The sequence below is a fragment of the Callospermophilus lateralis genome, chromosome 11, assembly GCF_048772815.1.
Source record: "Callospermophilus lateralis isolate mCalLat2 chromosome 11, mCalLat2.hap1, whole genome shotgun sequence".
NCBI classification, from domain to species: domain Eukaryota; kingdom Metazoa; phylum Chordata; class Mammalia; order Rodentia; family Sciuridae; genus Callospermophilus; species Callospermophilus lateralis.
Genome location: NC_135315.1, coordinates 3,334,347 through 3,348,176, shown reverse-complemented (window position 1 = coordinate 3,348,176; position 13,830 = coordinate 3,334,347). Strand labels below are relative to the sequence as shown.

Genomic DNA, 13,830 nt, shown 5'->3' with positions numbered 1-13,830 from the left:
CACTTCCCGTCTGCTGCACAGACAGGGGCTCTCAGCTGGCACCTGTCCAGGGGCTGCCTAGCAACAGCGGCAGCAACAGGGAGGGCATCTCCTCAAAGAAGAAGAGAAAACCACACGGAGACACTTGGGAAGCCAAAGTAGGTGGGTAGTTAAACTTGGTAACTGTAATAAACAAGTAAAAAAAAAATCCCAGCTTGGTTATTTTTTACTTCTTTGATCTGTTGAGCCTCTTCTTAAGAACCTCTGAAAGCTCAGCCCTCTAAGGGGAATGCTGAGTGGCCCAAAGCAAAACCACGTAACTCAGAGGACCGCGCTGGGGGTGCGCACTCGACACCAGCCGGCCGCCCTCCTGGCTGCCCGCGGTCCGGTTCTCACCACTCGGCACCCAGCCTCCTTCCGCCCAGGCAGCCTTGACCTTCCCACCCTCAGCACAGAAGCAGGCCACTCAGGAAAGCCTGAGGGTCCTGAAGGTCGAAGGGCTGGGACGTGGCACAGGTGGAGCCCCACCCCACCCCCAAGGGCCAGTCTTGCAGTGGAACCCGGGCAGGGGCACCTCCATTCACTACTCCTGAGTCCCCTGCAGGCTCCAATTCATGAGAAACGGCCAGAGAGCAGACCCAGAGAAATGGTTTTTAAAAATTCACCCAAGTGATTCCACAGACTGGTCAAGTGCAGGAGCGACGGTCCTAATCCAAATTCGCCAGACCATCAACTTGAAGGAGGTCACTTAAACCCTGTGTGTTCACCGCATGGGGGCACGTGACTCCTCCAGCTGCATGGGCACCACGGGACTCGCGCATGCAGACGCCTGCACCCCTGCTCTGAGGGCACAGGTGGCGTCTGCCCTCGCATGCCGACAGCTGTGCTTCTCACTGCCTGGTGCTCTTTTATGCTAAAGGCGAAGAAAAGAAAATCCTGGCCTTGAACCAATAGGCTGAAGCCACCCTCCTGCCTCAGCCTCCCCAGCCGCTGGAGGTACAGGTGCTCACCACGCACCTGGCTAGACCTTAACATCTTCAAACAGCAGTAAAAAGTAATTTCAGTTTTCACAAAAGCATCAAGCACCTAGCTTTCTAAAAGTTACAGATGCCAAGTAAATCTGATGATCTCTCTTCTGGAAATCAAAGCTACCCCCTTACTCAGTCACCATTGCTGTCCAAGAGACTATGACATTTGTCTTTGTACCCTCCCCAGATACCTGTGAAGTGGTTAGAGACAGCCATGCCCAATGCCCGCTTCCCAGCAACTCCCTCCCAGTTTGTTAGGGTTTGATCTGAATCCTTACAAAGGTTACAGAAATGTTCCCCCACACATATAAATGTGAGCCGATAAAATACACGTTTCTTAATAATGGATGCTGAGTGGCCCCTCTGCTCAGCCTCGTGTGGCCATCCATCCCTCCCCTCCCTAAGAGCTCAGCCACTGCTCTGAACGTGAGCTTACCCTCTCCTTACTGAGGCTACAGGTGGCTGGGGCTTGCTCCCCTGCAAGTTGGAGGAGACACCTGCTGCTGCTGCCCAGGTCCCAAGTGTCCTGAAGTTCTGGCTTTCTCCACCAGACAGATCCCAAACATGGTGCCCTCTCCTTCCACCCTTCTTGCTCCAGGCTGGGATGGAGTAGTAAGGTGTGACATGTTTTTTGTATAGAAATCAACTGGCCTTGGGGATATGATAACGTAGAGAATTAAACTTCTTTTTTCTTGCTCCAACTTCTTTTTTCTTTTTTGGATCAGGGATTGGACTTAGGGGTGCTTTACCAGTAAGCCACATTCCTAGACCTTTTTATTTTTTATTTTGAGACAGGGTCTTGCTAAGTTTTTTAGAGCCTCATTAGGTTTCTGAGGCTGGCCTTGAACTTGTGATCCTTCAGTCTCAGCCTCCTGAGTCACTGGGATGAAAGGGGTACACCCCTATGCTGGCCTAAAATTGCTCTAACTTCTGAAGTCTACTAAACCCTTTAAACATCACATGACTTTAACCATGTGCTTGTCCCTGTCAGCTGATATTTTAGTATAAGGATGTGTTACTTATGTAATATTTTAAAGCAGAAGTTCAGATCTCTCATTAGAATGCTATATACAGACATTTATATGTGTAAGGAAAGGGAGATTAAAGCAACAGCAAGCAGAAAAGGGAAAGAACAGTAGTATTTAGCAGAAACTGATTTCTGTATCCTTGAAATCCACTCAGCATGGAAATTAAACCAAGGAACTTACAGCACAACCCAGGGGCTGGTCGGGGTGGGGACTGGCGTCCAGCTTCTTCCTCCTCAGCCAGGCCCACCACGTGGCAGGGGAAGCCCATCACCAGACACTGTCCTGCCAGGACCTCCCTCTAGAATAGCTGCCCCTTTTCCCTACCCAGACCCATCGTGTGGATCCGCGCCCTCCATCTGAAAACAGAGTGCTGCCCTTGCTCCCAAGCAGAGTGAGGAACCCTCCCAGGGCTGCGGCAGGCACACAGCCCCTGACCCAGGGAACTTTCTAGTGGCTGCTGAGCAGCAGAACACAGGGCCAGGGCCAAGGCTTGCTGGGGCTTCTGCCTTGACTTCCCTGACCCTGGCATGAGGGACAGCGCTTCCAAACCTCGAGGCACTAGAGAAAGCCAGACGGAGCCCACAGCCTTGAAAAGAGGCAGGCCTGCAGGAAGGAACAGCATTGCTGGCCCCACCAGAAGCAAGGCCCCAGGAGCTCGCAGACTCCGTAAAGGTAGCAAATGCATCAAAATGCTCTTCAGCTGACCACAGGAGAGGGAGACCGTCCTCATCACCCAGGTAGGTGCCAGGGTCCTTAAAGGTGGAGGGTCCCTGTCAGAGGGACATGAGAAAGACTCCACCAGCCACCACTGGCTTTGAAGGGGAGGAAGGGTCTGAGAGCCAAGGAGTGTGAGGCCTCTAGGGCAGAAGAGGCCTCTCAGGGGCTCCAGAAGGACAGTCCAGGCAGAGCCTCGACGTTAGCCCAGGGAGACCAGGGCAGACTTCTCCAGAGCTATGTGGTAATCAGTGTATATTGGTTCAAGTCACTAAATCTATAATAGCTTGTTATAGAAGCAACAATGAAATGCTGGGGACACGTCCAGCAGATTCCCACGTCAAAGCAGCATTCTACCAAGACGTCCACCCAGCTGCTATCTTAACCACGTTTAGACACCAAAAAACCCACCTATCAACTTATTTTTTATTATTTTGATTCCAGGAATTGAACCCAGGGATGCTGTGCAACTAAGCCATGACTCCAGTTTTGTTTTGTGGTTTTTTTGTTTTGTTTTTTTTTTGAGACAGGGTCTTGCTAAGTTGCTGAGGGTCTTGCTAAATTGCTGAGGCTGCCTCTGGGGTTACAAGAGTGCACCACCGTGCCCAGCCCAATGACTAAGTTTTAATCCCTTTCAAGATATATCTGTCAAATGCCTTAATACGTCCTGGATTAAAGTGGACACACACCACAGACCACCTTGCCATAGGCCATGTTGGCCCCAGTGGGTCATTTGCTACACTCACCTTTCACATATAGAATGATCATGGTTTTCAAGTAAATCCCCCTTTTTTAGATCTGCATTGAAATCTGAAAGGCACAGAAAGTGTCTGAAACCCTCCAACAAGTCAACCCGGAGGAACTTGGCTGTTCACCCCGCAGCCAGGGCAACAACCAAGCCTCCAGATAAACCACAAACAACACAAGGGACAGGAACGAGCATGCTTGAGGCGAGGGGCTCTGGTCTCATGGTCTGCGGGCATTCCAGGGACTAAGTTTCTATATAAAAACCAAATGGTTGTGCAGACCTGACGGTTCCGTTGATAAAACGAGCACCTTTATGCCAGGGCCTGTGTTAGTATGTGGGCTGGGTCAAATAACCAGAGACTAAGCCACAGAGGGCCAACCACACTGTCCCCAGCAGGATTCAAGGGATGAGCACCAGGGCACCTTCCTAGTGAAGTCCTGTTGAGAGAACAAGGACCTGGGCAAGGGCTGGCAAAGGGAGAGCTGCAAAGGATAAGGCCCCAGTGGGGCTTCTGAGCACTGGCAGGCTCTGCCCTGGGCACAGGGCAGGGCATCAGAGGCAACAGGAGCTGGACCAGCTGGCCCTCCTGAGCTTCACGGGTGCTGAGGAGCCTCCCAGCTCCCTGCAGGTCACTCTTGAAAGCCAGAACAAAGGCCAAGGCAGAATCCTGCTGGACAGCCACCTCCCGGTCTCCAGACTCCCGCCCTAGCACCCAGCAGAACTTTCCCTAACTGCTTGGGACTCTGCAGTCTGGATGAGCGCCACCAAGAGGCACTGTTGTCAAGTCAGGGAGTGAAGAAGTCGTATTCCTAGTAAGGCACAGCGCCGGGGAAGCCGCACGAGGCTCTGGAAGCACCGGCCAGCTCTCAGAGCTCACCGTGGGCTGCTGGTCCGGCCGACACTGCTGTGGGTGTTTTCTGGTGAGCAAGCCACCTCAGCACTGGGGTCGATGAGGCACTGAGGCCGAGCAGGGGCTGCTGCTGCCCTACTCTGCAGTGGTAGCTGACCGCAGCTGTGCATGGCCTTCATCGCTGAGCATTTTCAGAGGTAGCCCTCAGCTGCCCCGGGGGGTAGGACCATGCTGCGTCCATTTCACAGGTGGGAGACAACGGACACCCAGGGATCCTGTTCTGTGGAGTCTGGGGCTAAGGACGAGGCTGACCTGCGAAGGCCCAGGCCTAGGCCCCGGATCCCTCTGCTGTCTGCCCCTCCTCTCCGTCCACGTGTGCTTCTGCTCTCAGCTCACATGCTGTGCCTCCTGCGATGGTGTGTGCTCCATTTCTAGACCCTGGGACTTCTCCTGGGACGTGGGACTGGGCTGTTGAGCCTGTGTGTGGTGATCCCACTGGCAGTGTGGTATGAGAGTCCCCGTCCTCCAGGACCTCTGGTAAGTGGGCGTCATGGTGACAACCTGGCCTTCAGGATTCTCTGGAGCCAGAGTACATTCTGTGGTCGGGTGACCAGAATTTGTGGAAGATCCAGGTCGCTGGGTAAAGGCCAGCGCAGGGCAGCTGTGGTTGAGCAGAACTTGCACCTGGTTGTGCGAGGCCGCCCTGCATGTGGGCAGGTAGAGGCTGGACAGACAATTTAGACGGCAAGAAGGAGCAGAAGTGCATGTTTTCTCAGCATGGGTGATGGGAGGATGAGTGAACCAGGCTGGGGCCCTCCATCGGCACCCAGGGCAGCGCCAGGGTCGAGCAGCCGGGAGTGCACCCAGACACACAGCTGCAGAGGATGGCGGGACATGGGGGTGGGCATTGGGCAGCAGCTGAAAGGGCTAGGACACAGCCAGATATCGGGCAACTCTCTATTCCCATCGTGAGGGCAGCTGGAAACTACCTCAGGGGACCAGAGCACACAGGAGAAGGTAACTTAAGCTGAACAGGCTGCCCGCACATGCGGTCTGCAGCTGCTGTGCGCGGAAGCCAGAGAGACAAAAGGAAACAGGAGCCCGCTCCCTCCGGTGACCACAGCCCCCAGGAACACTGCTCAAGGCTGGTTCAGGATAACTTTCAGAAGGCATATTTTAAAAAAGACTAACAGTCTTAAATATCCCCAAAATTAAAAACAAAGGGTTCCCCATCTGCAGCGCCCCCTAGCTGCTGTGCCTGCCTGCTGTCTTCTCATTTTGTAGTCGGGTTACCTGAAAGGCAACGCACCTCACCTGCAAGGTCCCCTCCAGACCTCTTCCTCCAGCAGCCCTCAGAGGGTTGTGCCAAGATGTCACCCTCGGCCACCATCCCTGGGTGCCCTCCCTCCATGTCATCTTCCAGGTGCAAATCCAATGGTCCAAGTGGCTCCTTCAGGGGACTCTCTGTGAGTACTGCATAACACTGTACTTGTCGAACTCCTATCTCAAATCAGACCCTCATCGGACTCCTCTCGTGGAGTCATCCACGGACAGAGCCTGGCCTGGCTTTAAGTCCAGCAATACCTCCCAAGTACAGTAACCAAACCTCCCTACCTGCCTTCACTGTCTGCAACTCCTTCCTTCCTCCTGCGCTCCTGCTGCCCAGGACCTCACCAAGTGCTCCCCTGAAAGGTCATGGCAGTTCTGAGGGTCACTGTGCTGCCCACTAGGATCGCACCATCATGAAACGATGGTTAGGCCCTTCCTGAGGTGTCTGGACCTCTCCGCGTGGCTCAAGCATAAGCAAGTCCTTGACCTCACACCTCGGTGGCTGTCCCCTCTCTGTGACCTGCTTCTGGGCCCCTCCCTTGCAGCCGCTCCAGGCACAGAGCCACTGGCAGCTCCCGGAGGCCATACTGCTTCAGGCCTCGCCTCCCTGCTCTCAGCCTATGGGGTGTTTGCTCGCAGCTCCCCTAGTAGCACCTACTGGTCGGGCAAGGTCCATTCGAGTGCCAGCTCCCCAGGACCTTCCCTGCCCAGTCCAGGTCCATCCCAACCCACAGCCTGCCACTGCCCTCTGCATCTGCCCAAGGTTTCCGTATGCATGCTGCCTCGTCCACTCCGACCCGTCTTCTCAGTGTGTCCCAACTCTGCCTCCTGGAGGCTCAAGGCCTCTGTGAGGACAGGGCTGGCATGGCCTAGGTGACGCTTACTGACTGAACAAGCAGTTACAAATTGGTCCCAGACACTAAGCCCCGCACTGCTCACAGCCCTTCACCAAGCCAGCGTCCATGCCCACATTACCAAGGTCAGTACAGACTAACAGTGCCTGCTCCTCATGCGGAAGCCTCCTACAGTGAGGAAAGGGGACACATGAGCACACGCCAGTCATCACAGGGAGGCGCCAATACCCACCACCGAGCCGCAAGAGCAGCAGACATGACGTGACACCACGACAACGGAGTCGCGGAAACCCCCTGCCTCCCCCGGGTGGTGTTTTCTGTAGTCAGTGCAAAGACAGAAGCAAAACAGCAGCACCAGCAGCTTGAGAGGATGTGGGACTCACTTCTGGAACATTCTAAATGACGTTCCACCTCCTCTAGGCCTCTGTTATTGCAACTGAAACTAAGCAACAACAATTAGAGGCAACCAAGAAGCAGCGCCAGGCGAAGCGCAAGGCGGAGTGCGGGGCAGGTTCGGGCAGGGCCTCCTTCAGAAGCCCGGTCTTCTCCAACCCCTGCACGGCAGGCCAGGCCTCCTCCTTCGCCAGGTGACCCTGCCCCCATGAAATAAGCTGGCTTCCACAGCAGAGGAAGCACCCCACTGGATCCTGGAACACGGGAAGTGTGTATGAAAGCGTTTTTCGTCTAACAGGTGGCACACTTAGAAAGGAGCAAGCAGCCCGCACGCAGGGCGGCCTCCCATAACCAGGTGCAAGTTCTGCTCAACCTACTTCCTCCAGAGCAGAGCTCTTGGTCAGAAGACAACAGATGGTGGAGGGAGCTTTGGTATTAGGAGAAAAACCAAGGAAAGGCAAACAAGTGACTACAATTAGTCAAAACCTGGCCCGATCTCCAGTCAGAACTGCCTCTACTTCCCACACCTAAAACCTCAGGGTGAGGAAAGGGGCCATCACCCGAAGGGACCATAAAAGTGGTTCACCTGCTGGCATGGTGCATACCTGTAATCCCAGTGGCTCAGAGGCTGAGGCAGGAGGAGTGTGAGTCCAAAGCCAGCCTCAGCAATGGCGAGGCACTAGGCAACTTGGTGAGATCCTGTCTCTAATAAAATACAAAATAGGGCGGGGATGTGGCTCAGTGGTAGAGTGCCCCTGTGTTGAATCCTCAGTACCCCGCAAAAGTGGTTTACCTCAGTTAAGTAAATAAGTCATTGTCCCATATGAAAGAGCCAATTCATAATACACAAATAATGCAAAAAGTTCTTTCAACCTGGTTAATAATAAACAGGTTTAATGAGGCACTATTGGTAACCACTCGGTAAGAGTTTTCAGAAGAGCTTTTGCTCAAGCATAAGCAAGTACTGATAAAGTACATGTCCCCAAACACAGTCAGGAACAGAGTACACTGTATGGTCCTTTTGCAAAGCAAACTGGCACCATGCATCAAGAATCCTAAAAGTGCTCACACTCTCTGACATGCTAACGTCAGCCCCAGGAACACGGAAGCCACGGAATGCGTGACTGGGGTAACCTCGTGCTCTAGATCTTCTAAGAAAGCCCTCGCTTCACAGAAGTGTGCTCTTTTAATAAAAGCGAACTGTTAAATTTACAGTGAAGTTCTCGAACAATGTGAGCCATCTGTTTCAGAAAACAAGAAGGGGTTGTGCATCAGGCTGAACACCTGCACAGGAAGCCTCCTGCTCCACTGGGGTGGGGGATGGGAGTCGCGACCCAGCCCTGCTGTGGCCTCCCCCAGGAGGGACTTGCTGCCTTCTGCTGCTGCTCAACAGCTGCTGAGCTGCCTCCCCTGGGCCGGACCTCTCACTGCCCTGCAGCAGCGGCCTGCCGGGGGACTGCCAACACCTGGCACCTCCACTCCATCACACGGAAGCTGATCTCTTCAGGGCCAACTCCTCTCGTGGGGCATGAGAGTGAGGTCTGAAGCTAAGGAAGCACGAGCTCCGACAGAAGCTGATCAAGAAACATGGCCGAGGACCCATCCGGGGAGAGCTGAGGCTCTCCACCACCACCCCCAGCTGGGACCTGCTGATGGCTGTCTGACAGCATGCTGAGAGGGGCACAGCAGCACCCTCTGGAGAGGGGACCCAGGTCCACACCTCCTGAGAACCTGTTTAAAGCTAAGGGGCCTCCAAAAATGCACACACATGGAGGCTTGAACATGGGACTTCAGGGAGTCCCAGAGGCCTGCCAAGAGCTAGAAGTCCCCCAGAAGCAGCACAGGCATCATCTCCATGTCTTTTCAGGGGAGGGTCCTGTGAGGCAAACACACCTCTTCCTTTTGCCATTGAGAACTGGGAAGTCAGGAAGTACAGCCATGTGGTCGGGAAATCCTGGGACTATCCAAAGAAGAAAACAAGCTCACAGTGTCTTCAGAGAAAGAGGCCAAGCAGCTCTGGACAACCTGAACACCCTCCCTAAATGTCCAGTTTTTAGATAATCACCAATCCCAAACTTTAAAAAAAAAAAAAAAAAAAAAGCTTAACAATTATTTTTCTTGTTCAAACCTCTCACCAGCCCTAACCCACAGGTCTCCACGGTTCATGGTACAGCGTGATCAGGTCTTCCTGTGATCTTGATAAAGTCTCCTTTTCCCAGGGCTTTGTAACCAACCCTGATCCAGCACACCTGCCTCCCCACCGTGGACACGTGGACACAGAGGTCCATGCGTACAGCACAGCTCCTTTCCCTCAAAACCAGGTCCACTGTTGAAGCACCAACCCAGGCACGGGCACTGAGGTCAGGCCCTGCTCCACAGGTGGGCTGCCCTCCACTCCCATGCTTCACCCCACCCTGGGTACCCAGCCCTGCAGTGACCTCAGTGGGAAGGCCAGCCACCATCCTAGACCATAGGGCTAGTTCTCCTGAGGTCCCCTGAGCTTCTTGGGCCACACCCACCATGTCCAGACCCTTGGGGAAGGGGATGGGAGGATGGAAGTAACAGATTAAAGTGACCCTGAAAGCTTGGGGCTGTGTTTTTGTGTCCTTTCTTCTCACCCTTGCCTTCTGCATCCCCAGACTTCTCCCCAGAGGGCCAAACTGGAGAGAAGAGGATCAGTCTTAGGCAAATGCACCTCAGCAGTCCAGGTACATGCAAATCAACTGAGACTGCCAGACCCTGCTCTCCCTCCACTGGGAAACTCAACTCTGTTGAAGCACTGATATTTAACTTAAAACAGGTTCTATTTTGTCTGCATTAGATAATGAATCTACAACTGAATATGAAGATTACATGAAAGCTGAGTGTAAATTAAGGAAATTCAGAAGCTGAAAAAGTAAAGGACATTTTTCAGATCTCTGTCTCTCTCTCTTTTTAAGAGGCAACCTTGCTTTTTAGTTGAAAACTTACCTTAAAATTATAAATTCTGTTGACAACTTGCCTAAATGAAGCTCAGTTTTTGAAAAGAGAAAAAATAAGAAGTATGATATGCATTTGCTATGAGGAGTATAGCAGACTCCAAGGACTCATTTTAAATTTTATATAGAAATGATTCTAAAAAAAGAGGCCTAGAAATGAATCAAAGTGAAGGTGCAGTCCCAGACTGATGACACCCCAGTCCCGCAGGATGGAGCACTCTGGACAGCCCCAACACGCCTCTCACTGAGTGACGGCCTGTGACTTGTGTTTGCTGCCCTGCACAGATCTACACAGAAACACACTGCGCAGATTCACATACGTGTCAGGCATAAGGACAAGGTATGAAAGATTAACTGTATGATTTTCTGTCTTTCTGAGCACAGATGAGCAAGTCTGACTGGAGGTACTCCCCAGCACATCTCCACTCACACTCGTCCAAGGCACAGCCCATGCACATTCTGTCTAGGGGACACCAGAGGGGACTGCAGTCCAGAAAGGCCTTCATGTCTGCTTCTGAAATCCTCTAACTGGGCCACCTGAGACTTGCTCTCTTTCTTCAGCGTATCATAGGTTCCACAGATGGGGTTTATTAATTTATTTACTTATTTTGTGGTTGTATATGGAGAGAATGCTTTATTTTACTTGTTTGTTTTTATGTGGTGCTGAGGATCAAACCCAGTGCTAAGCAAGTACTCTTCCACTGAGCCCCAGCCCCAGCCTGTTCTTTTAAAATGTCAAATTCTGGGGCTGGGGTTGTGGCTCTGGTAGGGTGCTTGCCTCACACGCATGAGGCACTGGGTGTGATCCTCAGCATCACATAAAAAAAAAAAAAAAAAAAGGTTATCATGTCCACCTACAACTAAAACAAATATCTAAAAACATAAAATAAATAAATCAAATGCCGAATTCTAAGGCATTTTCCCAAAGATACAAGCTGAAAACCGTGGTGGAGTGTCCTAGGATGACTCAGGTAACTGTACCGACTTAAAGGCAGGGACAGTAGGAAAAGCACAGTTAAAACATTAGTCTATTAAAAAAACTTAAAGGATGTGAGATTCCCATTATTACGGAAATCAAATATCAAGGAGTTTATTTAGAAGGAACAGTGATGGCCTGAGGGGCCGCAGGCATGACACTGCACGGGCTCTCTGATCTGCAGCAGGTGGATCCCATGTTATCCACCACAGAAAGGGACAGTCTGGAGACAAGCCAACTGTGAACCAGCAGAAGCCGTGGCTTCATGTGATCATCTCAGGTCAGGAGGTACTTTTTGTGGGGTGACCCTATGAGCAGGGAGTCTTTCGTTCAATCTTTTCAGTTCTTTCAAATTTTTTAAAAATGACATTCTAAAATTGTACAAAAGGGAAGATAAACTTCCTTCTCATCTCCCTGTGTGGTCAGCAGGTTTGAAAAAATGTCCACATCCAGCTACTTGGGAGGCTAAGGCAGAAGGATCACATGCTTAAGCCAGCTTCTACAACTTAAGAGCCTGTCTCAAAATGAAAAAACAAAAAATGGGCTGGGGACTTAGCTGTGGGATACAGTGCCCCTGGGTTCAATCCCCAGCATAATAAAAAAGGGAAAAAGTCCATGTTCTAATCCCCCAGGGCCTGTGTACTCATCACCCCACACAGCAAGCGAGAAATTAAGGCTGTACAAAAAATAAGGCTCCATTCCTTTTCCAGATCCAGGTGGGTCTGATGTACTCCAGAGGTCCTAATAAGAAGGAGGCAGGAGGGCAGAGGGATGGATGCTACCTGCACGGTTTGAGGAAAGAAGTGGGCCCCAAGCCAAGGGAAGCAGGTGGCCCTGGAGTCAGAGAGGGCGAGGAAGCCGACTGTCCTCTCCAGCCTCCAAGAGGAATGTAGCCCACATGAAACCTTGGTTCTAGCCCAGTGAGACTATTTTGTACTTGGATTTCTGACCTCTAGCACTGTAAAATAATAAATTTGTGTTGTTTTGAGCCCCTGCATTTGAGTTAATTTGTTAAAGCAGCAATAGGAAACTAATACACCCTGCTTCCATTTACCCCTTCCAAGTACATGACGAGTCATGCTTGGTGGCAAAGCAATCACTGTGTTAAAAGTAACCTGACCAACGGCTTCCTGCCTCACCCAGTGGGCAAGAACACCAGGGAGGAGACAAGAACAAAGCATGGCAGAACAGTGGGATCCCAGGGACGGCAGAGAGACTGGCAGCTGGCAGTACCAAGGAAGCTTCCTAAGAGTGGACAGACCCGGAGGAGTCTGGAGGGGCCAGCAGGTGAGTGCTCCTCCACCACAAAAGGAAAGCATACACTGCTTCTACCTGGAAGGCAAGGAGGGGAGCAGGATAGGTCTATGCCACAGGGTTCAGGGAGGACAATACCCTGTCCACACATCTGAGGTTCAGGGTTACAAACCAACTCTCTTCAGTAAGCAGTTCCATTATTCACTTGCAGATAAACAGAAAACCTAACAAGTGTCCCTTTTGGCATTTTAACATATCCCTGTCAAAGCGTGCTCCTTCAAACATCAGAACCAGCCCTGCCAGGCACATCAGTCAAGAGCCAGCCTTCCTCCCACTTTGCTGCCCTGCGTTCTAAGTTCTGTGTTTGTGCTTCCCTATCAAACCCCCAAGTTCACCACTTATCCCACTTGCCATTCTTCAATTACTCAGGGAAACAATGTTAATAACTGACCTAAAGCATTTTAAACAGCCTCGTCCCACTCCTGAGATGTCCAGCTACCGGAGGGGCCAGTGCCCTGGCTGATGGCCAACTGCTATGATGCCAGGAAAATCTGAAAGGAGTTTCTGTCCAATTGAGGGCGACTGTAGGTGTCATTACCCTTCTCTCTGCAGACAGGAGTGCAAACTTGGTCTCCCCCTAGGCGCCCTCAGGCCCCAGGGACAGACGCGGGGACCAGGAGCTGTTTCACAACGACAGTAGCCAGCAGGAACACGACCCAGGGTGCCCGGGTCCCAGGTCGGCGAGGGGCATCCGTCCAGGCTCCGGGCCGCGCCGGCTCGTGTCATTTCGGAACAAAGAGCTGAACCGGGGCACTCAACTTCCAGCGCCCGGAGGGCCGGAAACCGGGGCGCGGGCCAGGCGGCTGACAGCGGCGGCCAGACACTCGCCGCCGAGATCCGGGCGCCCGCCGCCCCGCGAGACCCTCGGGCCCGAGGACCCTGGCCCCTGCGACCCCGGCGGCCCAAGACGCCGGCGGCGACCTCGGCCCTCCGCGTCAGAGACCCCGACCACGCGCCCCCCGCCCCGGTCGGCCCCGGCGCCACGGCCCCTGCCCGGCGCCCCCCGCCCCACGGAGGCCGGCGCACTGCCCCGCCGCCAGGGCTCCGCGTCCCGCACCACCGTCTCCGGGAAGCACCGGCCGCCGCAGCGTCCGGGGCGGCAGGGCCAGGCGCTCGGCGGCAGCGAGGACGCGCGGCCACACTCACCGTAGCTGTCGTCCTCCTCCATGGCGCGGCGCCGGGCTCCGGCCCGGGTCGCAGCTCTCTCCCGCTGCGGCCCGCGTCCCGCCGAGCTCCGGCGCACCCCAGCCCGACCCGGAGCCCCGCCCCCCACACGCGCAACCCAGCGCGCGCACGCGCGGACCGGGCCCCGCCCCAGCACGAGGCCCCACCCTCCAGCCCCCCCCCGCGCGCGCGCGCGCGCGCGCATCCCCCCCCCCCCACACTGCACGCGGCTGCCTCCCGGGTCCGCACCTGCGCACGCGCGTCCACCCGAGGCTCCGCCTGCCTCTGGCCCCGCCCCAAGCCGCGCCTCCAGAATAAGCCCCGCCCACGCCTGCCTCTGCGGGGACGAGCAGGTTTCGGGTTTCGGGTTTTGTAAGGGTGACACAGGCCCTAGAGGGTGGCGCACCGGACCTGGCCCACTGCCAGGCTGCCCACAAAGGCCCAAGGTCGTGAGTACATGGAAGGGCATGGTGGT

At 53.8% G+C, this 13,830-nt stretch overlaps 1 protein-coding gene across 1 annotated transcript in view; it reads right to left on the bottom strand.

The window, feature by feature from the left end:
* Cyth1 (cytohesin 1) overlaps nt 1-13,447 on the bottom strand; it is a 69,696-nt gene extending 56,249 nt beyond the window's left edge. The window contains exon 1 of the mRNA XM_076871748.2: nt 13,338-13,447. Coding sequence (XP_076727863.1) covers nt 13,338-13,359 — 22 coding nt within the window. The 5' untranslated portion in view covers nt 13,360-13,447. The remainder of the gene's footprint in view (nt 1-13,337) is intronic.
* Nucleotides 13,448-13,830: the final 383 nt, after the last annotated feature.